This window comes from Ovis aries, chromosome 6 (genome assembly GCF_016772045.2).
Source record: "Ovis aries strain OAR_USU_Benz2616 breed Rambouillet chromosome 6, ARS-UI_Ramb_v3.0, whole genome shotgun sequence".
NCBI classification, from domain to species: Eukaryota; Metazoa; Chordata; class Mammalia; order Artiodactyla; family Bovidae; genus Ovis; species Ovis aries.
This window is the reverse complement of record NC_056059.1, coordinates 45,466,597-45,494,125: the sequence shown is the minus strand read 5'-3', so window position 1 is coordinate 45,494,125 and position 27,529 is coordinate 45,466,597. Positions and strand designations below refer to the sequence as shown.

The 27,529-nt window shown below is 37.6% G+C and overlaps 1 protein-coding gene across 6 annotated transcripts in view; it reads right to left on the bottom strand.

Annotated features, from left to right (window-relative positions):
• Positions 1-801: 801 nt before the first annotated feature.
• ZCCHC4 (zinc finger CCHC-type containing 4) overlaps positions 802-27,529 on the bottom strand; it is a 58,786-nt gene continuing 32,058 nt past the window's right edge. For 2 of the 6 annotated variants that reach the window (XM_004009747.5, XM_012179757.4), the window contains 8 exons: positions 26,443-26,515; positions 20,947-21,097; positions 19,076-19,176; positions 10,451-10,572; positions 10,119-10,194; positions 7,314-7,365; positions 6,688-6,832; positions 802-1,507 (listed from right to left, as the gene is read on the bottom strand). In XM_004009747.5, the coding sequence (XP_004009796.1) occupies positions 1,372-1,507; positions 6,688-6,832; positions 7,314-7,365; positions 10,119-10,194; positions 10,451-10,572; positions 19,076-19,176; positions 20,947-21,097; positions 26,443-26,515 (856 nt within the window). In that variant the 3' untranslated portion in view covers positions 802-1,371. Of the gene's footprint in view, positions 1,508-4,803; positions 6,079-6,687; positions 6,833-7,313; positions 7,366-10,118; positions 10,195-10,450; positions 10,573-13,696; positions 17,320-19,075; positions 19,177-20,946; positions 21,098-26,442; positions 26,516-27,529 lie in introns of those variants that run through there. The other 4 variants (XM_060416932.1, XM_060416934.1, XM_027970908.2 and 1 more) reach the window with 3 other exon arrangements.

The window sequence follows — 27,529 nt, the reverse complement described above, 5'->3', positions numbered from 1 at the left end:
CTCATCCAATCACCTCAAAACCTGCCCCTCCTATCACTACAGCAACCCACAAAAATGGGGCAAGAGAAGAATTATTTGATGCTTGTTAAGTCCAGGAGCTTGGCTCATCTTTCGATGTCACCTGATCTATCAGGACCACACTGTCAGGGCCATGTGTGAGGATTCCACAGGAGGTACCAAACCATCCAAACTTAAAATACCAGGTGGAATTTAAATAAGAGATGAAGTACAGTTCTTCTACTTTTAGAAGAGGGCTCCAGCTAAGCCCAAGCAGAAATGCCTCCAAACGTGCTCTAAAATAATTATGTGGGGAAGAGAAGACAGTCATTATGCAGATGCAAGCCATTCAAAACTACTAAGCCTGAAGAAGATAATGTCAGATACCTAGCAGAGAAATGAGGAGAGGAGTTCTCTGTTCAAACTCCTCCCTTTAGCATTGCTGCCCTGGACCACCAGATAATTACCATCTTCACCTGTTAACATTTCTCCAGGCTAACAAGCGAACTGAGAGCCAGGTGCAGGTGCCTCATTTAATTCAACCACAAACAAACCTGAGATGTGTTGTCCCCGTTATGATAAGAAACAGTGGCTTCTAGAGAGTGAATGACTTGGCCAAATACATACAACCAGGAAGTGTTAGAATAGGAAAGAGGAGTGTGAATCACCAAAATAGACTGCCTCTGCTACAACTTTTATAAAGAAACATCCTGCATAAGTTAAAAGACAATAAGATGACAGAGCAAGTCATAATTCAACAAACATTTAGGTGATTCTATACCATCAAAGGAAAACTGCAAAGAGTAGTTGAAAAATAAATATTTAATATTAATATAACCATAATCATAATTGTTTTAGACTGCCTTTGTCAAAATTCTTTCCATCTTCAGATTCTGTCTTAAAAAAAACAACTGTACATTGTATTTCTCTTTACAAGTGAGATTTAAGCCATTGTACAATATTTTAATATTTAATGTATCTAACAACATATTCCCATGTTCAATGTAAACAAAACCTCAGGTTTTCATTCTTATTTTGTTTCTGCAAAAGAATGCTCTGTGCCCATTTTTCAGATAAAAGAGGCTAAAATAATATGACTGGAAGAGATGTAAAGAGAGAAAAAAGGCACCAAAAGCTAGTAAGCCAGCGAAGGTCTCCAGAGGGGCTGCAGTGTGTGTGTGTGTGGGGGGGGGGGTGGGGTGGGCGTGTAAAGCGGGGGTGTCTATAAACCAGCAAAATACCACCTCCCTATTTTCAAGCTTAGAAAGGTGCATACCTTTGAAAGCAAAAGAATTTAAGTCCAACATGGCACTTTCAGAAAATGGCATCAAAGGTTGGACTATAAATCTTTCTTATTCTCAAGTCACTGGACATTTAAGAGCAAAGATATTGATGGGTTCTTTCTCTCCTTTTCTTCTTCCTTGTAACAGATGTATGATTCATGGATTGTCCTTTAGTGGTCTCCATTTTCATCTTATTGCTTTTTCTTTGCTTCTGCTTTCTGACAGCTCTGAAAAACAAGGTGCTAAATTATTTTGGAGAATGAACACAGTGAATTATGTAATTATGTTGAAGTTTAATTAACTAGCTAACCAAATAAGAAAACAGAAGGGAAAGATTTTACTGTATTATAAGCATAAATCCTCAGAATCCTAACCACAGTAACAAGGAGATAGAGTCCTGACCAAGCAAAATGTTTTAGAGAAGAAATTTCTTTGAAAGATGGTTACTACAGATTTAGAACAATCTATTCAGGACAAATACACCACAGAGGTAAAGAGTCAAGCCAATGAGTTGGGAGGGTTTTTTTTTTTTTTTTTCCCCTTGTACATCTGTACTGCTCAACTCAGCACTTCTATCTCCAAATCCCTGAATTACATATTTCAGAAAAAGACCGATACATCGACAGTTAGCAATGGTAGAAAAATGCTGCAGCTCTGAAAAGGCTTACAGAAGCTCATCTTATAGTCTTAATTTTCCTTTCCTCAGTATCCTAAAATCCTGACAAGTGCCATATAGGATGTCCACATTTAGTGGGCTCTTGAAGACTAGCTTCAAAATGAATAAGTTGAAAGTAATCTCTAAAAAACATTAAATCATACCAGAAAACAAAAACAGATCCTTTGTTTCAGGTGCTCTCTGAACTAAGTTACAGGCAATCCATAGCTGAGAAAGATTACTGGTCTGTTCATTCACTTTCTCCAAGCTAGCAGAATCAAGCCATTTATTATATCATGAACAAAGGGGTGGTCTGGGGCTGCCAGCACTGGCAAACCTGGAAACTTCCAAGGCTGCCCAGCAATATCAACTGCTGGACTCCTTCTTATAAACCACCACAAGTCCTAGGGGAAAGCTTCTTCTTGATCTTCCCGGGACCAAAATCTGGGAAAGCAGCTTCGTATACAATATATAATCTCCTAGTGGACAAACCCAGCCTCTCCTTTGGTTCCTTCAGTATACGTATTAAGTGTTGGGAATACGAACATGAACGGGCACAACTGACTTCAAGGAGCTGGGAGACTGAGACAAGGCAGGCGTCACCCTTCCCTTTCCTTCTCCCCACTTTTCTTTTTTTAGGGAAAGAAACTGAGGCCAAGAAACCATCTATGAGGAAGTGGCAGAACCAGCTTGATTCAGGAAACCATGCTCTTAATTTTACCTTGATACTACATACACTACTATAAATTATTCAGGTATATAAAATGCTCAGCATATAGTAACTCCTAAATAAATATCAGCTATTGTTAGTAGCTCCACATGACTACTATTCAGAATTTTGCTTGGTAATTTAATATTTTTCCATGTTTAGATTTTGCACTAGGGTATCTTTTAAGTTCAAAATAAAACAAAACAGTCATCTTCGTTCTGTTTTGTGCATGTTATGTAAGTCTCCTTTTTCTCTAGCCATTTATTTTAAAGTAGGAAAATGCCCTGGTAAGTGATGATTTAGCAAATGTAATGACATATAATCTCTTGATGGCAAAATCAATGATGTTATTATGCATGCCTGTATATAAAATTCAAACAAATTTTCTTTGGCTTATCCACTGATAAGAACTAAACATGAACCAGATTTCACTAGTTAGGTTAGTTAAGTCGTTCAGTCATGTCTGACTCTTTGTGACCCAGTGGACTATAGCCCACCAGGCTCTTCCACCCATGGGATTCTCCAGGCAAGAATACTGGAGTGGGTTGCCATTTCCTTCTCCAGTGGATCTTCCCGACCCAGGGATTGAACCCAGATCTCCCACACTGCAGGCAGAAGCTTTAACCTCTGAGCCATTAGATTTCACTAGAAGATATGGTAAACAAAAACAGAAAGAAAATATTCATTTGTAATATGAATGAACAAAATGTTCCAGAGGTAGAGTCTTTAAACAGTGATAAACTGAGTATAAATCAATTGGCTGTTTTATTTTGCCTTAAAATTAAATTCACCTGGTATTGATATTTGTCCTCTAAATTCCAAGTATTTATGTAACTGATAAAACAAGCTCTAACCACAAGAGGGAGCCAGCATCATTCTAGTTCATAACCAAAGGACAAATAATACTAAGGAAAACTAAAGTAACATAGAAGTGAAGTGAAGTCGCTCAGTCGTGTCTGACTCTTTGCGACCCCGTGGACTGTAGCCAGCCAGGCTTCTCCATCCATGGGATTCTCCAGGCAAGAATACTGGAGTGGGTTACCATTTCCTTCTCCAGGGGATCTTCCCAACCCAGGGATCAAACCCGGGTCTCCCGCATTGGAGGCAGACACTTTAACCTCTGAACCACCAGCAAAGTAAGACAACTATAAAACATACAAGATGAAAACACCTTTGATGCCATATAGGCTAAAAAAAAGCATAAAAATTATTTTTTACTATTATAAAAAGTTCATGCCTTGTCAACTCATTGTAAAAACTTTTTGAAAGCAATACCTGAAAATAACCATTAACAGTTTAGGTGTCTTCTCTAAGAGAAGAAGGTGACACTATTCAAGAATTATCAGATATACCACGTCCTAAAAGATTTGGTCTTAAGTTAAAATTGATAAAATCTAGTACTGAAAGATACTACATGATTTTCCTCAATGAAAACAATATATTACTAACAAATAGACTAGTCAGAGCTATTTAAGAACCAAGGAAGAGCCTACAATGTATTACCAAAAGGCAAATTCAGTTTCCATGTGTCATAAAATCACAGAATCAAAGGCTGAGCATGATACTAACTCCTGTTTGCAACTAGAATTATACTGTAAATAGTAAAACACCCCTAGATCATCCCTACTTTATGAGACTGTATTCTATTCTTAAAGGATTATAAGGAAAAGTATTTTCTAAGATTCAATATACCTCTTTAATTAATTTTTATAGTACCACTTCTACCCTTGATTACCTAGTGGGAATAAATTATTTAAAGTAGATTCAATATGGGCTTCTCTGGTGGCTCCGATGGTAAAGAATCTGCTTGCGATGCAAGTGACTCAGGTTTGACCCCTGGGTTGGGATCAAGATATGGCCACCCACTCCAGTATTCGTGCCTGGAGAATTCTATGGACAGAGGAGCCTGGCAGGCTACAGTCCATGGGGTCACGAAGAGTCAGACATGACTAAGTGACTGACACTCTCATTTTCACTTTTCAATGGAAAAGGTAGTTTAAATAGTAGGCAGAATTCAAATGGCTGGGCTTTAATGAAAAAAAAAAAAAAATTCTACTGACCGAAAAAATAAAAACAGATGGAAAAGAATACAATCATAAGTAGTTAGTAAAGCATCAGGTATTCAGTTTGGTACAAAAGTAATTGTTTTGGACCATGAATTTTAAATCATTATAGCTAGACTCAAACACGTCTTTATTAATCAAAACAGGAACCATTACAATCAACACATATTTGCCAGTGAGAAAATAAGTTCGTTTATCCCTGTAGCGTAAAAATCTGTGCTTCAGGACTTGACGAACTCTTGGAAAGCATTTTCTGCCGCCTGCTGGTTGTGGAAGCATTTTCCCTGCAAAAAGCTGTTGAGATGCTTGAAGATGTGGTAGTTGGTTAGTGAGAGGTCAGGTGAATATGGTGGAAGAGGCAAAACTCTGTAGTCCAATTCATTCAACTTTTGAAGCAGCTGTGTGACATGGGGTCAGGTGATGTTGTGGAGAATTGGGCCCATTCCGTTGACTAATACTGACTGCAGGCGTTGCAATTTTTGGTGCATCTCATCGATTTGCTGAGCATACTTCTCAGATGTAATGGTTTCAGCAGGCTTCAGAGAGCTGTAGTGGATCAGACAGGCAGCAGACCACCAAACAGTGACCATGACCTTTCATGGTATTAGTTTGGCCTTGGGAAGCACACTGGAGTTTGTTCTTGGTCCAACCACTGAGCTGGTCATTGACAGTTGTCATATAAAATCCACTTTCCATCACGCATTACAATCCAATCAAGAAATGTTGCACAGAATAAGAGAAACTGCAGCTGCTAAGCTGTGTCAGTCGTGTCTGACTCTGTGCAGCCCCACAGATGGCAGCCCACCAGGCTGCCCCGCCCCTGGGACTCTCCAGGCAAGAACACTGGAGTGGGTTGCCATTTCCTTCTCCAATGCATGAAAATAAGAAGTGAAAGTGAAGTCACTCAGTCATGTCCGACTCAGAGACCCCATGGACTACAGCCCACCAGGCTCCTCCGTCCACGGCATTTTCCAGGCAAGAGTACTGGAATGGGTCGCCAGTGCCTTCTCCGAGAGTAAGAGAAGATGACACTTCAAAACAAGTACTTTTTTATTTTTGGTCAGCTCATCAGGCAACCATTGATCGAGCCTTTTCACCTTTCCAATTTGTTTGAAATGCCAAATGACCATAGAATGGTCAATGTGGAGTTCTTCAGCAACTTCTCTGTTAAGGGGATCAGCTTCAATGATGGCTCTCAATTGGTCGTTGTCAACTTCCTATGACCAGCTGTATTACACTCATCTTCAAGGTTCTTGTCTCCTTTACAAAACTTCTTGAACCACCACTGCACTGTATGTATGTAGCAGTTCCTGGGTCAAATGCATTGTTGATGTTGTGAGTCGTCTCTGCTGCTTTACAACCCATTTCGACCTCGAATAAAAAAATTGCTCGAATTTGTTTTTTTTTGTCTAATATCATTTCTATAGTCTAAAATGAATATAAAATAAACAAGTACCAACCTAACACTTATAATACGAAAAGATGTTTTTTTCATCACAAGTTATATGATTACTCAAAGTTTTTATCCTGGTCTCAATTTTAATGTAACATTAAACTTAGCTATCTGGTTTCCACATCAGCAAAACAAGAGGACTCAATCAATACCTGTCATCCCTTTAGTTTAAAAAGAAAAAAATGTAATCATAAGTTAGCTCATTTGAAATACCAATAATATTTCTAAATCAACTACTGTCATTGGTATAATGTTGCTCTGAATTATAACAACTATATCACATACACATATAGGAAAGTTAGTCATTTTCTACCTTATATTTTGGTTATTTACTGGTCTTGCCTGTAAAATCTTAAGCTCTCTGAAACTCACCTTGATAACCTTCCTCCCCATCTATGCAAACAATGTCTAACAGTGAAAGCAACAATTAATTTCGCACTTATGGATCCTCCAATTATTGCACACTTTTGTGGATTGTTCTGTACACAAGAAAAATTTTTTCTAGTAAATAAAGGAATTCAACTAACTTGTTAACTTTCTTAGATGTAGAGATGTTAGGACAAGTACTCCGTTTATGATCTAATTCACCACAAATAAAGCAGCCGTCTTTAGGGCCCTCGCAAGAATGATCTGGAAGAGCACAGTGATTGCAAATGCTACAGTGGATCCAGGCTGTAAAATAAAATATTAGGTTTTAGAAGAGGTTCATTTAATAGAATTTTTCATTAGATTAACCTTTATGATGAGGAAGTATGAATAGTGTTTACTTCAAATATTGTGATCGCTTTGCCTAGCTAATTATAGTTTGGCTAAAGAGGCCAAGGTTAAGAGGTTGGAATCCCACGTAAATCAGCTAACTTCTTTCTCACACGTAGCAACAAATTCTGCCCTTCTGCAATGAGTCACGAACCACTGATACAATGGGGACTGGCTGAACAATACAAAATCCTACTAAAATAAGCCAAACCAAACAAGGTAAAGTCATCTCTCTGAAGAAGAGAAAGTTCATTTTAATAAGTGTAAAAATTAAAAAGAAAGTAAATTAAGTCTCTATATTAATTTTTTTCTTTTGTAAATACAGTTAAATAAAAATTCTATTTAGATGAAGAAAAACCCAAATATTTTCATAGGATCTCAAACACTAAATACTTACAAGGCTTTACACACTTTTTGCAGAGAAAGCAATGGTTCCATTTCCTGCCATCCTACAAAAACAATTTTTAAATTATGATTAATTTGTCATTAAGAATCAAGTCTGATAATTAAAAATTAAAATGGCTTATTAAAAGCTGTGTAAATTATTCATTCCTTATTTCTCACTTTCCTGAGCTTTACAATTAAATACTTTGATTTTAATTTATGCATTTCTCCATTCAACTCAAATGCCCCAGATTCCTTAACACTAAAACTGGGGGATTTATTTAAATGATCTTGAAAGTCCACTCCAGATCAATCAACCCAAACTGCACGAAGAAGGACTCAATGAAAATTTCAAGAGAATTAATGACTCATAGTTTTTATAGTCTATCTGACATAATCCTTAATAACGTTCATATTTGAGAAAATGTAATTTAGAAGGATGGAGGTTACTATCTGGGTAATTTTAAAACTATGAAATAAAACATACCTAAAAAAGTACATGAAATGCATACATCCAGTTTAGTGAGTATTATAAAGTGAACACTAAAGAACCCAACAAGTCAAGAGACAGAATACCATCAGTCCCCTAGACACTTCCCCAAATGCCCCTTTCTAGTCCAGCATTCCTCCATCCCCACTGAGAAGCACCTATCCTAGCTTTTCTGATGCTCACTTCCTTGTTTTTATCTTTTCCACTTATGTGTGCGTCTCTAAATTAAAAAATTGGGTTTTTTTCTCATTTTGTAATTTGTATGATTTGGGCATAATTTTTTTTTTAATGAAGAATACAGACACTTTCTAAACTAATTGGAAATATATATAATCTATGTTACCATAGTAAAAAACCACTATAACCACTAATACAATTATAAAGTTATAAAAAATGTACTTTCCAATAGTTATAAAACAATAGCCTTTCCTTTAGAGAATAATATGTGCTTATCAGCCAACTAAACTTCACATGTTCTTTTTGACTGGATTTAGTTAAAATAACAGAGCATCCTAAGGGTGATCCTGCCTTCCTAAAAATGTCACTAGGAGGTGTGTCCTCTGCAGTCCCTCCTCACCTGTGAAAAGCCTGTCTACTAGTGCTGTGTGAGGAGTAAATGACTCAGCCCACGTACAGCACTTAAGACAGGGCCTGGCACATAAAAAATCCTGTTGTTAACTGCTGCTTCATCGGAACAGTGATTGGTATCTAATAACTCAATGCCTTATCTGAAACAATTTTGCTCTCAACAAAATTCAGTCCTCATTTACTGCCTTATTTGAAACACTAATAATTTTAGCAGTCACACAGTACCATATAAAAATAACTCAAAAATTATTAATGGTAATGAAGGCAACTAAATATTTTTAAAAGCCTGCAGTACTTTATGATTAGAGAAAAGGTACTGCATTAAAATATAATTAATAAACAATAATTCACTAACTTGTTCAATTGCTAAGCCATGCCCAATGCTTTGCGATCCCATGGACTACAGGCTCCTCTGTCCTCCAATATCTCCCAGAGTTTGGTCAAATTCACGTCCATTGAGTTGGTGATGCTATACAACCATGTCATCCTCTGCTGCCTCCTTCTCCTTTTGCCTTCTATCTTTCCCAGCATCAGGGTCTTTTCTAATGAGTCAGCTCTTTGCATCAGGTGGCCAAAGTATTGGAGCTTCAGCAACAGACCTTTCAATGAATATTCAGGGTTGATTTCCTTAGGATTGACTGATTTGATCCCCTTGTGGTCAAGGGACTCTCAAGAGTCTTTTCCAACACTACTATTCAAAAGCATCAGTCTTTGAAGCTCAGCTTTCTTCATGGTTCAACATTCACACCTGTACATGACTATTGAAAAAAACCACAGCTTTGACTATATGGACTTTGTCAGCAAAGGGATGTCTTTGCTTTTTAATATGCTATCTAGGTTTATCATAGCTTTCCTTCCAAGGAGCAAGCGTCTTTTAATTTCATGGCTGCAGTCACCATCTGCAGTGATTTTGGAGCCCAAGAAAATAAAATCTGTCACTGTTTCTACTTTTTCCCGATCTATTTGCCAGGAAGTGATGGGACTGGATGCCATGATCTTAGATTTTTGAAATGTTAAGTTTCAAGTCAGTTTTTTCACTCTCCTCTTTAGAGGCTCTTTAGTTCCTCTTCATTTTCTGCCATTAGAGTGGTATCATGTGCATATCTGAGGCTGTTGATATTTCCCTTGGCAATCTTGATTCCAGCTTGTGAGTCATCCAGCTCAGCATTTCACATGATGTACTCTGCATATAAGTTAAATAAGCAGTGTGACAATATACAGTCTTGATGTACTCCTTTCCCAATTTTGAACCGGTCCATTGTTCTACAGTAAGTTCTAACTGTTGCTTCTTGACCTGCATACAGGTTCCTTAGGAGACACGTAAAGTGGTCTGGTACTCCCATCTCATTACGAATTTCCCAGTTTGTTGTGATCCACACAGCCAAAGGCTTTAGCATAATCAATGAAGCAGAAGTAGATGCTTCTCTGGAATTCCCTTGCTTTCTCCATGACCCAATGAATATGGGCAATTTGATCTCTGGTTCCTCTGGCTTTTCTCAACCCAGCTTGCATATTTGAAAGTTCTTGGTTCACATATTGCTGAAGCCTAGTTTGAAGGATTTTGAGCATAACCTTGCTAGCATGTAAAATGAGCACAACTGTATGAACATTCTTTGGCATTAATACATTAATATGAATTATAATATTGAAAAAAATAACAGTAAGCAAATATAATGAAACTAGTGAACTAGAATAAAACTAACATATTTGAGTAAAAACACATTCTAAAGAAAACTATACCTTGGATGTACAAGAATTACAGTGTTCACAGTGTTGATTCTCTAGAGAAACATATCGTTGACACAGTGGGCAAAATCTAAGGAGAAAAGAAAGACTCAATGAAATGGGCTGCATATATTTATACCTATTGAGATTCACAAGGTAGATAAACGTTCACAAGGCATGTTACAAAAATTCAGTATAATTCAAGTTAAATCCAATATAACATTTTAGGCCACATTTAATAGTAATAAAAGTACTACATGAGTCAATATGAAAGGCATTTTCACGTTAGATATATGGAACTTTATTTTCAGTGACCAATGTATTTCAAGGTCCCTCTATGATCTTACCTGTACCCTTCTTCAATAGGAAGGATTATTTTGTTAGGTGGGATATTCGTGAAAATACGCACAGGAGACTGTTTCCGTCCCGTCTTTCCATGTTTATAAAGTGCATGATTATCATAATCTACCTAGAATGTAAAAAAAAAAAAAAATTTAAAAGAAAAATTTCTCAACTGAGTCAACATTTGTTAAGACTCTTTAACCAATAAGTGAACAAACTGATGCCAAGATACAAATTAAATCAGAATATTTAACAAGAAGTTCTTAAAAGCAAGAGTTTACTTATTAGTCAACAGATTCAGAGAGGACTCCATGAGAGTAAAATCGTATTATAAAAAAGGTACAATTTGTTATGACAGATTCATGTTACCTGGAATTAAGAGAAGAACTCTAATCTTGTATCCAATGCAACAGACTCTGCAAGAAGGACTATTACATAATAAGAATTTAGCTTTGAGGATTAAAAAATTCCACCTTTGATGATCTGTGCCAGGGCAGTTGGGGTGTTTCACTGTTTGCATTCACTGCATGTCAGTTTTCAGCTCCCTGAGGCTCAGTGCCACCTTGGTTTGGCCCTCCACCGTCACTTTCTGACAGAGCCAGGTCGAGGCCAGGCAGTGGCTCTGCCGCTCACTTGTTATATGACTTCAGGCAAGCCTGCATCATTTTCATCTGGAAAAGGTTACTAACACCTACCTTAGAGTTGCTGTGAAAGTTGAATGAGCCAGTGTATGTAAAACACTGAATTTAGGACCTGGCATATGTTGGCGACAGAAGGATGGAGACACAGAGGGAAATCAACTACAGTTCTCCCCACAATGACTACTTCAAGCATTCACCTGTCTCCTTAATATCCCTAACTCAACTTTCCCTTTCTGCAGATTATCTGGAAAGTAAACTGAAACCAACAAGCATGATTCCATGTAAAATGCATAATCAATGATCTGCTTCATTGATTATTCTGGCTCCCGTCTCCTCCTCCAGCTTATCACCCATAAACATTCTCAGTTTGGTTTTAAAACTGCTGTGAATTCCACCTAGCCACTAAGTCCATCTTTCTTCAGATCATTAACTCTCAAACTGTGGTGTCTGGATCAGCAATATCAGCATCACCTGGGATCATGTTAGAAATGCAATTTCTTGTCCCACCTAGGACCTAAAAACACAAACTCAGGGGGTGGGTGGGCAGCAATCTGTATTTTTAACAAGCCCTCTTCGCACACTAAAGTTTGAGAAACACTGCTTTAGATCACCCACAAGAGTATTATGTGATTTTTATAAGCTAAATCCCAACTTTCAAGTAATAAATTGTGTAGATTCTACATAAGATTACACTTAAGAATTTACAACAGAACTAACTCACAAGCTAGCTATTTAATGAGAGAATTGCAAAAATATAAGGCATAAGGCATCTCAGAAATTCCTGTCAAAGTGTCCAAAACTTTGGCCACCTGATGTGAAGAACTGACTCATTGGAAAAGACCCTTATGCCCTGATGCTGGGAAAGATTGAAGGCAGAAGGAAAAGCGGACGACAGAGGATGAGATGGTTGGATGGCATCACCGACTCGATGGACATGAGTTTGAGCAAGCTCTGGAAGATAGTGAAGGACAGGGAAGCCTGGCATGCTGCAGTCCATGGGGTCGCAGAGTCGGACACGACTGAGCGACTGAACTGCCTGAACTGGAGGCACTGAGCACGATGGAAAGAGAGGCCTTTAATGAGAGATTCCTAGGTTCTCCCATGACCGTAGCACTGCTGGCTAGATGTACAGGGGAACAAATCTAGGAAGACTGATTAACAAGCTTCAGCAGCGAGGGGAAAGAAAAGTACAAGGTGAGGAGACCCAACTAAACGAGAGACAGTGAGGAAAAAAGCCCTACAGTGTTCTGCACGGTGAGCATACACAGGTCAGCATAGTGAGTCCACAGTCTAGGGTAACCATTAAGAGTAGGTGTGGGCCTACAGCTGGATTACTCAGGACTATAACAACTGTAGTATCATTAACAAGGAAAGGAGACGAGGTTAGATCACTTTCAAAGCTCTGCATTCAGTTGCTACATTTTGAGACATTAATAAAGCCAGTTCATTTCTACTGAAAGTAATGGGGATAAATAGGACTTACAGTTTTACAGACTGGGGGTGTTTATTCAGAAAAGAGAAGACTGGGAGGATTTGATGGCTATTTTATAACTGAAGGGGTGTTATGTGGAATAGAAATTAGAATTCTCCTTCATTGCTTTGGAAAATAGAAGTAGGACCAATGGTTAGAAGTTAATAGGGAGCATATTTTATCTCCATATGAGAAAATTTTCTAATGATTAGAGCTATTAAATAAATTGAGTTGCCTTGTAAGGCTGTAGGACTTTGCTCACTGAAAGCATTCAAGGCTAGATGGCTGCTTGTCATGAATTTAGTGGAGAGGATTATTACATTGGGAAGTTAGCCTATGCTAAAGCTATGCTTGTTTCCAACTTTAAAATTCTATGAATATATGTTACCTATTAGAGGCTAAGATACAAAAGTAGACTTTACTTCAATCACCTTAAAACAGTACTTTAAGTAGTTTTCTTTTAAATGGTTTAAATTCATAATTTTTCCCTAACGCACTTCCTCAATGTACTCAGTAAATATATGGCACCTTATTAAATCCAACAAAGATATTCTGAACATTTATGAGTGTCATAAGAAAAAAAATTCTTTCCAAGAGAATCTTATGAAGATTTTCAACTGCTGGAAAAGAGTATCTTAGAAAAGACTTTTAGTAAATGGAATACTCCATGCAATAGAATAGATAGCAGATGGAAGAGAGGGGGAAAAAGAACAATTTCTTTATGATTACCCAAGGAGTCAGAGAATGTGTGTGTCAGGAAGGTGGTTGATTACTTGATTTTGCATAACCTAATTGAGATTATTATTATTTTTAAATGTGGGTTTGTTGTGCTAATTAACTATAAACATATGGTATGTAAAATGCATGCTGCTAGGGTAAATTAATGTACCTCTAACATACATCCATATTTCATAGCTTCATCCACACAAATAAACCTCCTATGGAAGTGCTGTAAAGCAAACACAATTTTGCAAATTGCATATCACTAGTGGTAGAGCTGATACACCATTTTCCCATCATTATCCCTGACATTTCACTCACAATGATGATGAGAGGCATTTTCAAATAGAAAATTTCTCCCATGGAACTGATTAATGTGATGAAGTACTGTATAGAAATGAGGGAAAGCACAAAATATCTGCAATTCCTAACTTTTAATTTTATCTATAAGCAAATGTCTCTGCAACACAAGACTGAAACTAGTTCTATGGAAACCAAGACATTCAAGTCGACAATTACTCTGCACCTATTACGCTTTAAGTGTCATGCTGGGAAATAAAGATTAAATAAAAAACAGTACATTCTTGTATTTTCAGAACTCCCTAAAGTATGTTCTGTTTAATTTCATTATATTCAAAAGATCCCAAGTGAACTCTTCAGCTCCATCACTCAACTTCTGCCATAGCAATAAGGTTTTTTTACATATATATTACGTATATAATATGTAATATATTCATCAGGTTTAAGTCTAAAAGTAAAACTTATCTGCCATCGCTTTTTTGGTTCAATTATTTTATTTTACAGGTAAGGAAATAGAAACGTGGAAAGATAAAGTGACTTCCCTCAAGATTAAAGAACTTCTAAAAGGTTAAAAACCTTACTCCATGTAACCTCTTATTTTAAATACCATATGTATAGATACATATAGATATATACAGAGACATACACAGACGTGTTTGTGTGTTATTCATTACTTCAAATCCATTAAATGTTTTGTTTACTATATATTGAGTTTTGAGTCACCTTATAATTTATAATCATTTCTCAGAAATTCCTGTCAAAGTGTCATTTCTTAACATGAAATCAGCCTTGAAAAACTGTTTTCTAATGGGATGATTTTTTAAAATGATAGCTTTAAAAAAAAAAAAAAGCAAAGATCTCTACTTTTAACAATGTCCCAGACTAAGTAGAAACAAGAGATCATAGCATGTTCCAGGTGGAAGGGAAGTGAGATGATCCAGCTCAGATATGGTAAATATAGGACCTGAATCTACCACTCTCTGACCCTGACCCTGTGGCAGATATCACAAATCAATCACGCTACTTTCTGCCACTGAGTCTGGTATTCTCAACAAATTCTCCAAGAAGTCACTGACAATTTATCAGGCTTACATCTAAAAGTAAAACTTATCTGCCATCCCTTTTCTGGTTCGATTATTTTATTTTACAGGTAAGGAAACAGAGACCTGGAAAGATGAAGTGACTTCCCTCAAGATTAAATAGCTTCTAAAAGGCAGTGCTAGGACTCAAACTTCTTCTGACTCTAAATCAGAATTTCTTTTCATTACCAAATCCTTCCTTTCTAGGTCTTAGATAACTATTCTGTATTCATCAAGTGCTTTATCGCTGAAGATTCTACATGATTTATATTTTATGAAGATTCGCAGCATTTCTGCCTTCCTCTAACCTAAAAAGTATTTCTGAAAAAAGAGATTTTGTGTCTTTTTTTTTTTTTTTTTTTTACTGTATTGTGGTTTGGGGGCATATAATCATCTCAGACCAAGTCAGAAAGAAAGCCTAATCAAGGTCTATGGGAAAAGATATGTGAAGGAAGAAAGGAAACTTGCAAATTTTTCATTTGATGAAGGCAGTTTAATATAAAAGGGAAAAAACTGCCACAAAATGAAGCTAAAGTAACAACAGAAACAAAAGAAAGAATGCAAAAGGTTTGGAAAGGATAATAGTAAGTCTAGAGAAAGTTTCAAAACAAAAACAAAAAACAGAAAAGGTTTACATTCACCCCAGGAGATCTGGCGAAATCTTCTCCCAGTCAGCATGTAATGGGGCAGTAATTCTTATCTTTAGTAGGAATTACAAAAAAATGAAGATTTGTTTCCTTTTATAGTTTTATTCTAATTCTTCTCAAAAGTTGGCTTTCTCTTTAATTGAAAACACTGCTTTCACCCTGACTGATATACATGATCTAATTAGAACCTTCTCCCCCAATGCACTGAGTTATATATATAACTACTTTCAGTAAGCTTGGACCTTGGAACTAGCTCTCAAAACTAAAACGCCAACATTTGTAAAAGTTCTTTTGTAGTAACACCGCCTGTCTAAACAAACAATAACTGGTTAATCCACATTAATTGCTCACATCTGCCTTATCCTGGATCTGCCTTCTGCCTCCTCACCATTTCAAACTCTCGCCCACAGTGAAAAAATGGAAATAAGTTTGAGCAAACTCGAGGAGATAGCAAAGGACAGGGAAGCCTGGCATGCTGTAATCCATGAAGTTGCAAAAAGTCAGATATGACCTAGTGACTGAAAAACAACAAAATGTGGATGAAAGTTTTCTGAGGAATGATGTGTTTTACAATTTTAATGTCTCAGATACTGTACAAAAGAGAACGTAAGAAAAGTTCTACCCTGACTCTGGGACCATCAGAATGATGACAGTATCAAGATGGTTTCAACAGTGCTGATAGCAATGACCTTTATTCTGCATTTGCTGTGGGTCAGGGACAAGGCTAAGCTTTTTAAGATATTATCTCAAATAATTCTTAAAACCTTATGAGGCAGATATATTGTTACTATGCTCAGGTAACAAGGTAAGTTTCAGAGAGTCAGATAAAATGTGTAGGCCTAGTTATTAAGTGTCAGAACTAGGATTAAAACTCAGTTCCTTTTCAACTCCAGAAAAAGTGCATCAAGGCAGTATATTGTCACCCTGCTTATTTAACTTATATGCAGAGTACATCATGAGAAACACTGGACTGGAAGAAACACAAGCTGGAATCAAGATTGCCAGGAGAAATATCAATAACCTCAGATATGCAGATGACACCACCCTTATGGCAGAAAGTGAAGAGGAACTGAAAAGCCTCTTGATGAAGGTGAAAGAGGAGAGTGAGAATGTTGGCTTAAAGCTCAACATTCAGAAAACGAAGATCACGGCATCCGGTCCCATCACTTCATGGGAAATAGATGGGGAAACAGTGGAAACAGTGTCAGACTTTATGTTTTTGGGCTCCAAAATCACTGCAGATGGTGACTGCAGCCATGAAATTAAAAGACGCTTACTCCTTGGAAGAAAAGTTATGACCAACCTAGATTGCATATTCAAAAGCAGAGACATTACTTTGCCGACTAAGGTCCATCTAGTCAAGGCTATGGTTTTTCCAGTGGTCACGTACGGATGTGAGAGTTGGACTGTGAAGAAGGCTGAGTGCCGAAGAATTGATACGTTTGAACTGTGGTGCTGGAGAAGACTCTTGAGAGTCCCTTGGACTGCAAGGAGATCCAACCAGTCCATTCTGAAGGAGATCAGCCCTGGGATTTCTTTGGAAGGAATGATGCTAAAGCTGAAACTCCAGTACTTTGGCCACCTCATGGGAAGAGTTGACTCACTGGAAAAGACTCTGATGATGGGAGAGATTGGAGGCAGGAGGAGAAGGGGACGACAGAGGATGAGATGGCTGGATGGCATCACTGACTCGATGGACGTGAGTCTGAGTGAACTCCGAGAGTTGGTGATGGACAGGGAGGCCTGGCGTGCTGTAATTCATGGGGTCGCAAAGAGTCAGACATGACTGAGCGACTGAACTGAACTGAACTGAACTCACTCAATGTGTATAGGGCACCTACTATGTGCCAAACATTGTACTGTATGATTATTCACTGTCAAAGGCAGCAGGTATACCTGAAGTCAGAAATGGCTTACTCAGTTCACATCTCTAGGATATGTCAACTATCTCTGCATTGCAAGTGTCCATATTACAGTAGAAGCATCCTTCAGACAAGCAACAGAAAACTGGATGCCCTAAAAAGGAAAGTAAACCAGCTTTGAGAAGAATTATGAAACAGATTTTGCCTAAACCAGAGCTCAAGAAATCAAGGTTAAAATGACTTGTGCTACACAGTTTTGGAAAGGAATCTGTTAATGTGGTTCAACAGCCATGAAAATGTCCATTAAACTTGACAATGTAACTTTTGTAATTCTATTTTAGTTTTAGAAATTTATTTTAATGGAGTTATATACAATATAAAAAAATTCTATGAATAAAAGATGTTTAAAGGTGGAAGCAACCTCTTAAGTCTGAAAAAAGAGAGGATAACAATACAGTCCATTAATGAAATAATAAAGAATAAGATTATATAGCTACATTTTAAAATATACATTTATATAAGGCACCATGAAGGAAGCAGAATTCATATTCATCTGCTATGATTACAAATATGTAAAAGTATTTTCTGAGAAGACTAGAAGTGAATACAGTTGACCCCTGAACAACACAAGTTTGAACTGTGTGGGTCTACTTATTCATGGGTCTTTTCCAATAGTAAATACTATCAAAACAAATTTGGCTGAATCCACAGATGCGGAACCACAGATTTGGAGAAAGTTCAAATACAGAGGGCTAATTATAAGTTATACACTGATTTCCAACTGCACCCCTAACCCTCTGGTTATTCAAGGGTCAACTCTACTTCAACAACCTATTTGCTGTTTGGAGTAGAATTACAGGTAGACTCTGTGCCCTCATTTTTAGTAACACTGTTTCTCACACTATTTCTAAATAATTTTCATAATAGTATACATCTTCAGGATGTACAAAGATTAGAGCCAAGTGCTACAGGAATTATACCTGTTACCTTGTAATAGCATATAATATAATATAATCTGCAAAAATACTGAATCACTACGCTGTACACCTGAAAGTAACACAGTATGGTAAATAAACTATGCTTCAATTAATAAAAGAAAAGAATCAACTGCTGGCTTGGAATGACTAGTGAAGACTTTTACAATTTGGGGGCTGAAAAGCCTTGATCAGAGACTAGTCAACTGCTCAGAAAACTCAAACAGAAAAATGTCATTACAGAAGAAGACACAGTGCCCACTTGCTGATCACACACTGTGATGGCAACAACAGGGTTAAATTCAGAACTCAAGGAAATGAATCCAGGAGAGTGGACGCTAAAGCAGAGGAGCTGAATGGCAGGGACGTGAGGGAGAAGGTCTGGTCAGTGCCCTGAATCAGCACACTCACACCTCAGCATCTTTGCTTCTCTGACACACTAGTTGTTCCGACACGACTTTGGGCAAACCCCTCCTTGGAGCTCCTGGCATCCTCTGGGCAACAAAGTAAAGTGTACAGAAAAAGTGATTTACTTCTCTACCACCTCTGAATGGAGAAATCCCATGCTGATAATGATGATCCTGGGGTGCTGCCCACTCTCCTGGTGATGTGAAACATTAGATCATTTAATGCAAAACCCGGCAGAGTTCAGAATTACCGGGAAGCTTGGTAAAATATTTTTTCCTACAGCTTTACCCTCTGATTTTGATTTAGTAGGCTTATTTTGGTACCTAAGAATCTTTATTTTTAATAGGCACCCTAGAGATTACAGACACCAGGAACCACTGCACTAAGTTACATATGATAGAGTTTTAGTGTCTCATACAGCTTATAGTGTTTGCATTTACTAAAACTGATGGATAGTCCTACCAGAATATTTATTTAAGCAGAATATCCACTTCCCAACCATGCCAGAAAACAGAATATTTACTATACCTGGTAATCCAGCATGCAGAAGCTTGGGAAAAACTGACAAATTCGGGATTCAAAAAAATAGGGGAAAATCCAGAATATGGGTAGTTCTTTCTGACTGTTATCTAATGGATCAGAAAAAAAACAGAAAAGAAAAAACTGATGTCAGAGAAAACATAGAGAAGAGAGTTGTTACTGAAAAAAATATGGTATTGGGCGAAATTGTAATCCTTCAATACATTTAAATCATACAAAAGGAGAGACTATTTACCAGAGTACCATTTACAACTTGACTTTTCCCCAAAGTCAATGGAAACATTCTCGTAAATTTAACCATAGCTACACGGGGTTAGCTCAGACAGTTAAGCGTCTGCCTACAACGCAGGAGACCTGGGTTCGATCCCTGGGTCGGGAAGATCCCCTGGAGAAGGAAAGGGAAACCCACTCCAGTATTCTTGCCTGGAAAATGCCATGGACTGAGGAGCCTGGTAGGCTACAGTCCATGGGGTCGCAAAGAGTCGGACACGACTAAGTGACTTCACTTTCACATGGGGTATGTATATAAAAGTTAACTTTATATGCATATCACTGTGGTCTAGGTAAAGGCAAAGATATTACCTAAAAAGTGACCAAAAAAAAAAAAAAATGAGTTTCACTATGAAGCACAAAGGTTGTTGTGACACAGTGGAAGGATTCCTGGACCAGAAGGCAGAAGGCCTTAGATCTGAATCCTTATCTCTGCCATAACTCACTATGCCAGTTTTCAGGGTGGATATATCTTTTCTGAATCATGGGAGATTCTTATTAACAATTCCATCAAAATTAATTTTTATGAGAGACAGTGGACATAGCTATTATTTAGAGAACATCTCATACAGGCTAAGCACAATGCTAGGAACTTTTTTATATGTTATCTCTTTACCAATACCTGGAGTCAGATATTAATATAATAATCTCATATCATAGATGGGGAAACCGAAGCTGCAAAATTTAAGCACTTTGTTCAAATTTACTGCAGCTAATAAGCAGTAGAACCGAATTCAAGCCCAAAGGGTTCTTTACTGCTTCCCCAACAACAGTGACTTTTCCACTCTGAAAAGGAGACCTCAGAACCAAAAATAAGTAGGATACTTAGCACTATGAGTCACTTTTCAGATTCCATTTGCATCCTATCCCCAAAGCACACTATTTATATAGCACAATTAATGGAGAAGCTTGATCACTTAATTCCTGACACTCTTATATTTATCAATTTGCAGGAAACTGCAAAATGGAAACTGAAAAATGATTAAACTGACTAATTAGGCAATTATATAAAATACTTTGAAGTCCTAAGCCACTTTAAGCTGAATATCCCCTAGTCATTAACCCACTTCTAGAGTCAGGTGTCCATGCATCACTGCTAGGCTACTTGATGGCCAGCCTTCCCAAACAAATCTGTGCACAGTTCAGAACTTTGGCCCAGAGGCTAGGTGCCCTCCTAGAGTTCTGGGTAAGGCTTCTGGAAGATGAAATATAAGGTCCATGAGGGCAGAGGTAAGTGTCCATTTACCACTACATTTCCAGTACCAAAACAGTATCTGGAACATAGTGGCCATTTAGTAAATAGCAAATAAATGACAACAGTTCACTGATATTCTGTTAAATGTTCATGGATAATGCCTCCTTATGCCCACCAAAATCAAATATTTTACTTATGAGCCATTTTTCAAATACATAATTAGAATAAAACAAAGTGTATCATGATAAAGTCAGCATCAAATAAGCCTATTTTTCAACAGAGAACACAAGGCATGTATATTTTTTCAGTGCTCTGATTCACTAAGGTCTGCTAATATGTGACAGGAAGTAGATGCATATACAATTTACTTTGCAGTAAATAATAAATCACACACCTTGGCTGTGACCTTCTTTCCACATAGCAATTAACTTCTTGAATGTAACAGCCAGAGGTTCGACCAAGCCACCAAATGGAGGATCTGCCACCATGACGACTCCTTCACCTTTATCTTCCTGTAAAAATGTCCTGCACACTTCAAGGGCAGCCTGGAACAAACAGAGAAAAAATAAATAAATAAATCAGGACTAGAGTCAGGAACTTCGCCCTACTTTGAGGAGAATGCACTAGGCTCAGTCTCTCTCTTCATCCTGAACTTCACCCACCCTATCACCCCAGAGTCCCTCAGTGACGTCCTGAAGCCTCTCTCATTTGGCCCCGTAAGGTTTTATCTTCAGGTTCCTTGATAAATGGGTTTATAAAATTGCAAATTCAAGGACTACACATTTCAAATAGTTAAATTAAAAAACTAAATTTAGTCACCTAAAAGAGAGAAACTCACTATCCATGAAGACTATCTAAAATGCTAAATTCAATTCAACAAACAGAAGCAGGGACTGTACTAAACACTGGAGACACAAAAATGAATAAGACATATTTTTCCTATCTGGTTTGTCCACCACCATAATTTCAATTTAATGAGCCACAAATCACCAGTTAAACATGCATGTGTTTTTGAATGCCAGGTAAATGGCAGGCATATTTGAACAATGAAAAGTAAATAAATGCAAGTTCACAAATAACAAAGCTTATCCAGGCCATGAAACTGTGTTACTAACATATTTTCCCAACAAACTAACTAAAGTGTTTTTAGTAACTGTCAACATCCATTGGATCATCAAAAAAGCAAGAGAGTTCTACAAAAACATCTACTTCTGCTTTATTGACTACGCCAAAGCCTCTGACTGTGTGGATCACAACAAACTGTGGAAAATTCTTCAAGAGATGGGAATACCAGACCACCTGACCTGCCTCCTGGGAAATCTGTATGCAGGTCAGGAAGCAACAGTTAAAACCGGACATGGAACAACAGACTGGTTCCAAATGAGGAAAGGAGTACGTCAAGGCTGTATATTGTCGCCCTGCTTATTTAACTTAGATGCAGAGTACACCATGAGAAATGCTGGGCTGGATGAAGCACAAGCTGGAATCAAGACTGCCGGGAGAAATATCAATAATATCAGATATGCATATGACACCACCCTTATGGTACAAAGTGAAGGGGAACAAAAGAGCCTCTTGATAAAAGTGAAAGAGAAGAGTGAAAAAGTTGACTTAAAGCTCAACATTCAGAAAACTAAGATCATGGCATCTGGTCCCATCACTTCATGGCAAACAGACAGGCAAACAATGGAAACAGCGACAGACTTTATTTTGGGGGGGCTCCAAAATCACTGCAGATGGTGACTGCAGCCATGAAATTAAAAGAAGCTTGCTCCTTGGAAGAAATGTTATGACCAACCTAGACAGCATTTTAATAAGCAGAGACATTACTTTGCCAACAAAGGTCCATCTAGTCAAGGCTATGGTTTTTCCAGTAGTCATGTATGGATATAAGAGTTGGACTATAAAGAAAAGCTGAGCGCCGAAGAACTGATGATTCTGAACTGTGGTGTTGGAGAAGACTCTTGAGAGTTCCTTGGACAACAAGGAGATCAAGCCAGTCCACTGCAAAGGAATTCATTGGAAGGATTGATACTGAAGCTGCAGCTCCAATACTTTGGCCACCTGATGCGAAGAACTGACTCATTTGAAGGGACCCTGATGCTGGGAAAGATTGAAGGCAGGAGAAGGGGATGACAGAAGATGAGATGATTGGATGGCATCACTGACTCAATGGACATGAATTTGAGTAGACTCCAGTGATGGACAGGGAGGCCTGGCGTGCTGCAGTTCATGGAGTTGCAAAGAGTTGGACACAACTGAGCGACTGAACTGAACTGAACTAGTGACTGCAAAGTTAACATTAAAAACTGCCCAGTATATTTATCCCTTTTTTGCTTTTGGAAAGATCAACAAGAGACAGACCTATAATACTAGCTCCAGTCTACTGACTTTGTAGTAGCTTTCAAGTATTCATCTATAAAAGCAAATCAATACTTTTAGTATACAAAACAGTAGAAGATTTTAAAGTTTAATGGCATTTGAACTTTAATAAACCTATATGTACGTTATAATAAAATATATATTGTTCTACTATTAAATCAACTTAGAAGACCCAATTGAAGAAAGGAAAAATCACAATACCCCAATCCCTTTTCTCTAAGAAAGTATTAACTTCCTCCTGGAAGTACTACAGCAAAGGATGGTGTCAAGAAGGTTAATCATTTTTCAGGTGCTGCCTGGCCCTTCCTTAACCTGCCTACACGATCAAGGACTAAAATTGCAGATGATGTTACTGAAAAACCTTCAAATCCCTAAGAGTTATTAAGTAGGAAAAAAAAAATGTTAACAAAGCCTGAACATTTAACTAAATTTTTAAAAAAACATTAAAGAGTATCTTTCCAGGTAAGAATCAATGGTGGGGTGTACTCTTCTGAGGGGCCGAGGGTCCTAAGGTTGATCACCTTAGGAAACAAGGCGGAAATAAGACACTCGCGTATGCCACCAAAGCTGACAATAACTTAACTCTTTTATCTCAGTAGCTGGTATTTTAAATAGGCACCCTCTATACACACTTTAACCACCTTAACCATTAAGGTGTATGACATTTTTTATTTTTCAAGAGACTATATTATTTGTTATGAAAAAAATCTTGTACAGGAAACTTCTGCTTTTTAATCCAGTCAACTGTGGAGAGCTTCTGTGCAGTGGCAGAGGCTTAGATCCTCAAAGGCATTTGGTGCCTCAAAGGCTTATATGCCTTCACAGACAGGCACCTTGCAGACACTTAAATACTTTAGTGATCGATTATTAGATGGTAATCTCTACTGAAAACCTTGACTCCAAGTAGGTAGAAAAGGGGCAGACAATAAAATAATTAAACAGTAGTTTTCTACAGATCATTCTCTACAGCTGCAGTGCTATTTAGAGGCTGCTCCTAAAACACAGAGAAAGGAGAGCCTGAGTTGGATGACTGTTTTCTTCTAGGAAAGAAAACATGGAGCTCAGTCTTTACAGCTTATTCCAACAGTTATTCTAGAAACTTGCAAGCTAATTCTATAAACTCTCAATAAAACTTACATAGAATTTCCTAGAGAAATGCTAATTGTTTGTTATTTTCTTGAAATATACAAAATTGCTGGCCAACTGTTAGGTATTTAAATGTAATTTTACTCATCTTTATGGTTCAGAATAAAAAGCAAAGTCATGGTCTAGTATTAAGAACAAATAAATGAATACCTGACCCACTACTGAAGCATCAAGCAGTAACAGAAGCTCAGTTACTCCCTCATCTGTGTCACTAGCACGGACAGCATCCCTGAGCTCAAGGCCCCACAATTCCAAGACGCCACACTGGACACCTGCATGGCAGTGTTCTGCCAGCCCCACAAACTCAACATTTCCAAATGTCACTTACAAACTTCCCCACTCTGTGTTTTGAAGAATGAAAGATGAACTCAGGTCACGGCCCCATGGCATCTTTGATCTCTTCCCCAGCACAGGTATCACCAAGTCATCTTTTTTTTTTTCAAATGAGGTATAATTGACATGTGTACACATAGTAATTACATCAAGTCTGCTGGTTTCCATCAGTAAAATGTCTTCAGAATCCACTTCTTTCCTCTCCTTTTCCTACTGTCACTGTCTAAGGTGAAAAGCCCCTCTTCATCTACTGTCAAGTGATTGTTCAATTTCTTGTTTTCCTTAAAGCTCATCTAATCAGTCCTCAAATTCTGGTGATTATCAACCACATAAGCCCTTCAGGAAACAGTGAAATACATCTAATTGTCACTGCTATTTACTTCAATACTTGGTTTTCATAGCTTTCACTGCTGAAGAATGTGTATCCCAATGCTAAATTGATTCTGATGGAAGGAGTACTTCATTGGCTATACCTAGTAAATCAGGAGACTCACTTTTCAATCCCAACCAACAATTTAGAATCTACTTTCATTTCCTAAATGCATAGGTCTTTTGGTCTTCTTGATTTTCAGTCTGTCAGTTAATATCTTAAAGCACAATATATACTTAAGCATAGTTCACCATTAAAAATATATATATATGTGTGCATATATGTATGGACATGGGCTTCTCTTATAGCTCAGCTGGTACAGAATACACCTGCAATGCAGGAGACGTCCGGTTCAATCCTGGGTTGGGAAGATCCCCTAGAGAAGGGATAGGATACCCACTTCAGCCAGTATTCTTGGACTTCCCTGGTGGCTCAGACAGTAAAGAATCCACCTACAATGTGGGAGACCTGGGTTTGATCCCTGGATTGGGAAGATCCTCTGCAGAAAGGCATGACACCCACTCCAGTATTCTTGCCTGGAGAATCCTCATGAACTGAGGAGCCTGGAGGGCTACAATCCATGGGGTCACAAAGAGTTGGGCATGACTGAGCAACTAAGCACAGCACAGCCCAGCACATGTGTGGCTATGCTTCAGGTAGTCTTGATAATTTCAAATATTTTAGGCCAGCCTTCTGTCAGGTATGATTACTTGGTTGGTTACAGATTTTATTTTGTAATGGGACTAACAAAGAGTTCAAAACAAGAGTAGGAATATCAGTTCTTATTGCTATGTTGTTTATTCACAAGGACATAACTAACATCATACTGAAAGAAGGTTTTTTTTTAAGCCACTCTCCTTTTTTTAAGGCTAATTTTTAAGAGCAGTTTTAAGTTTACAGTGAAACTGAGAGGAAGGTTCAAAGATATCCTACATACCCCCTGCTCCTGCCCCTCCCCCATTACCAATATCCCCCACTGGAGTGGGACATCTGTTAAAACAGATGAACCTAAACTGCCACATCATTATCACCTAGAGTTCACAGACTGGGGTTAACTCCTGACACTGTCTATTTTTTAAGGATTAGCTTAATAAAACCATAAATCCCCTTAACTAGGACATGAAATTTATCAGAGAGGAAGACATCAAACAACTAACCACAGAATTATTTAATTACAGTATTGTAAATCTACAAAGGAGAACCTGACCTTGTCTGAGGGTAGGGGAAGCTGGAGAAAGGAACTTGGAACAGGGTTCTGAAGGAGGAGGTGAAATTCACAGGGCAAAGAGGGAGTGGAAGCAGGAGGGAACAGCATGGCAAAGGCCCCTGTGATGGAAAGGCCAGCCTGAGATGAACGTCATATGCCCTGAATACAACAGCAAAGCAGGAACGGAAAGAAGACAGGCTGGAGGGCGGCAGGGTCACATCTCACAAGGCTCCATGGGTCTTGCTGAGAAAGCAGGTCTTTACCCAAGAAGCAGTGAAAAGCATGAAAGATGAATAACATGATCACCCCTGGATGCTTGATAACACTCAGTGAACAAACAAAAGTAAATATCAATAAATGGAAGAACAGCCACCATTTGCTCTTGAGGGACTGTAGAAAAATAACGAAGGAAATACAAGAAAGAAGAAAGAGATAATGGTCATAACTCTTACCTTTCCATCAAAGAAGTGATGGTTAAACATATTATAATGGCAAAAACTATCTTCCATATAAAACTGTGAATACCTGTAAAATAATTTATTACTGTAGTTACTTGTCTGGTCACAGCTATATAGTAAATAAATGTAAACTAAATTTTAAAATTATGAAATCACACCTTAAATAAAATCAATTTCATCATCCTTCAGGTTTCTGAAATAAAGAATATTTTCCCCAAACCTCAAGAAGCTGACAACAGTGGATGAATAACAAACTTAGATTATGGCCCCAAGTTTTAATAAGTCAGTGAGAAAACTCATATACAAAAAACACACATATTCCTAGGGACCAGAAGATTATAAATAAATAATTATGTTCCTGATAATTATTATGCATTTTAAGCTTGAGTCTGTTTGGCAGTTTAAATGTCTCTCATACCTAATAATGTTAAGGAAAATACTGAATCAACATTTCTGCTCAATAGCTGTTATTTTCTTCTGTGGCTAACAAAAAAGGTATTTAATACAGAGGTTTTTTTTTGTCTATTGCAAATTAGCTTAATAAAATATGCTTCTTAATACATAAGAAAAAGAATTTATGTGCATTTCATATTTACTGAATTAGTGCCAGGAAACAGGATATTTATTTACTGATTGAATCATTTTATTCTTCTAACATACTACTTTAAAATGCAATCACTAATGAATGGGAACACCAGCTTTGGGTATTAACACATTATAATTTCTACTAATTTACTAGGCAAATTTTGATTCATACCACATTTATGGCTTAAACTTGCATTTACTTGATTTCTTACAAAACTGAAATTTCTTTCTTCCTTAATTTTATTTGTACTGCCTATCTCTATTTTCCCCATTTATGTCTATGGGTCTTAATGTCTTTCTTGCTGACTTCTGAGGGTTTTCTTTGTGTAATATAGAAACCTCTTTCAATAGGATTCTGAACTTCCATAGTTTTGTCAAAAACAGTTCACACAGGACCACACCATCCTTCTACAGAACACATAAGTTAGGGGAAAGACTGAAAAAAATCATGGACACATACTTACTTATACAACTTCTTTAACCAAATCATGATAGA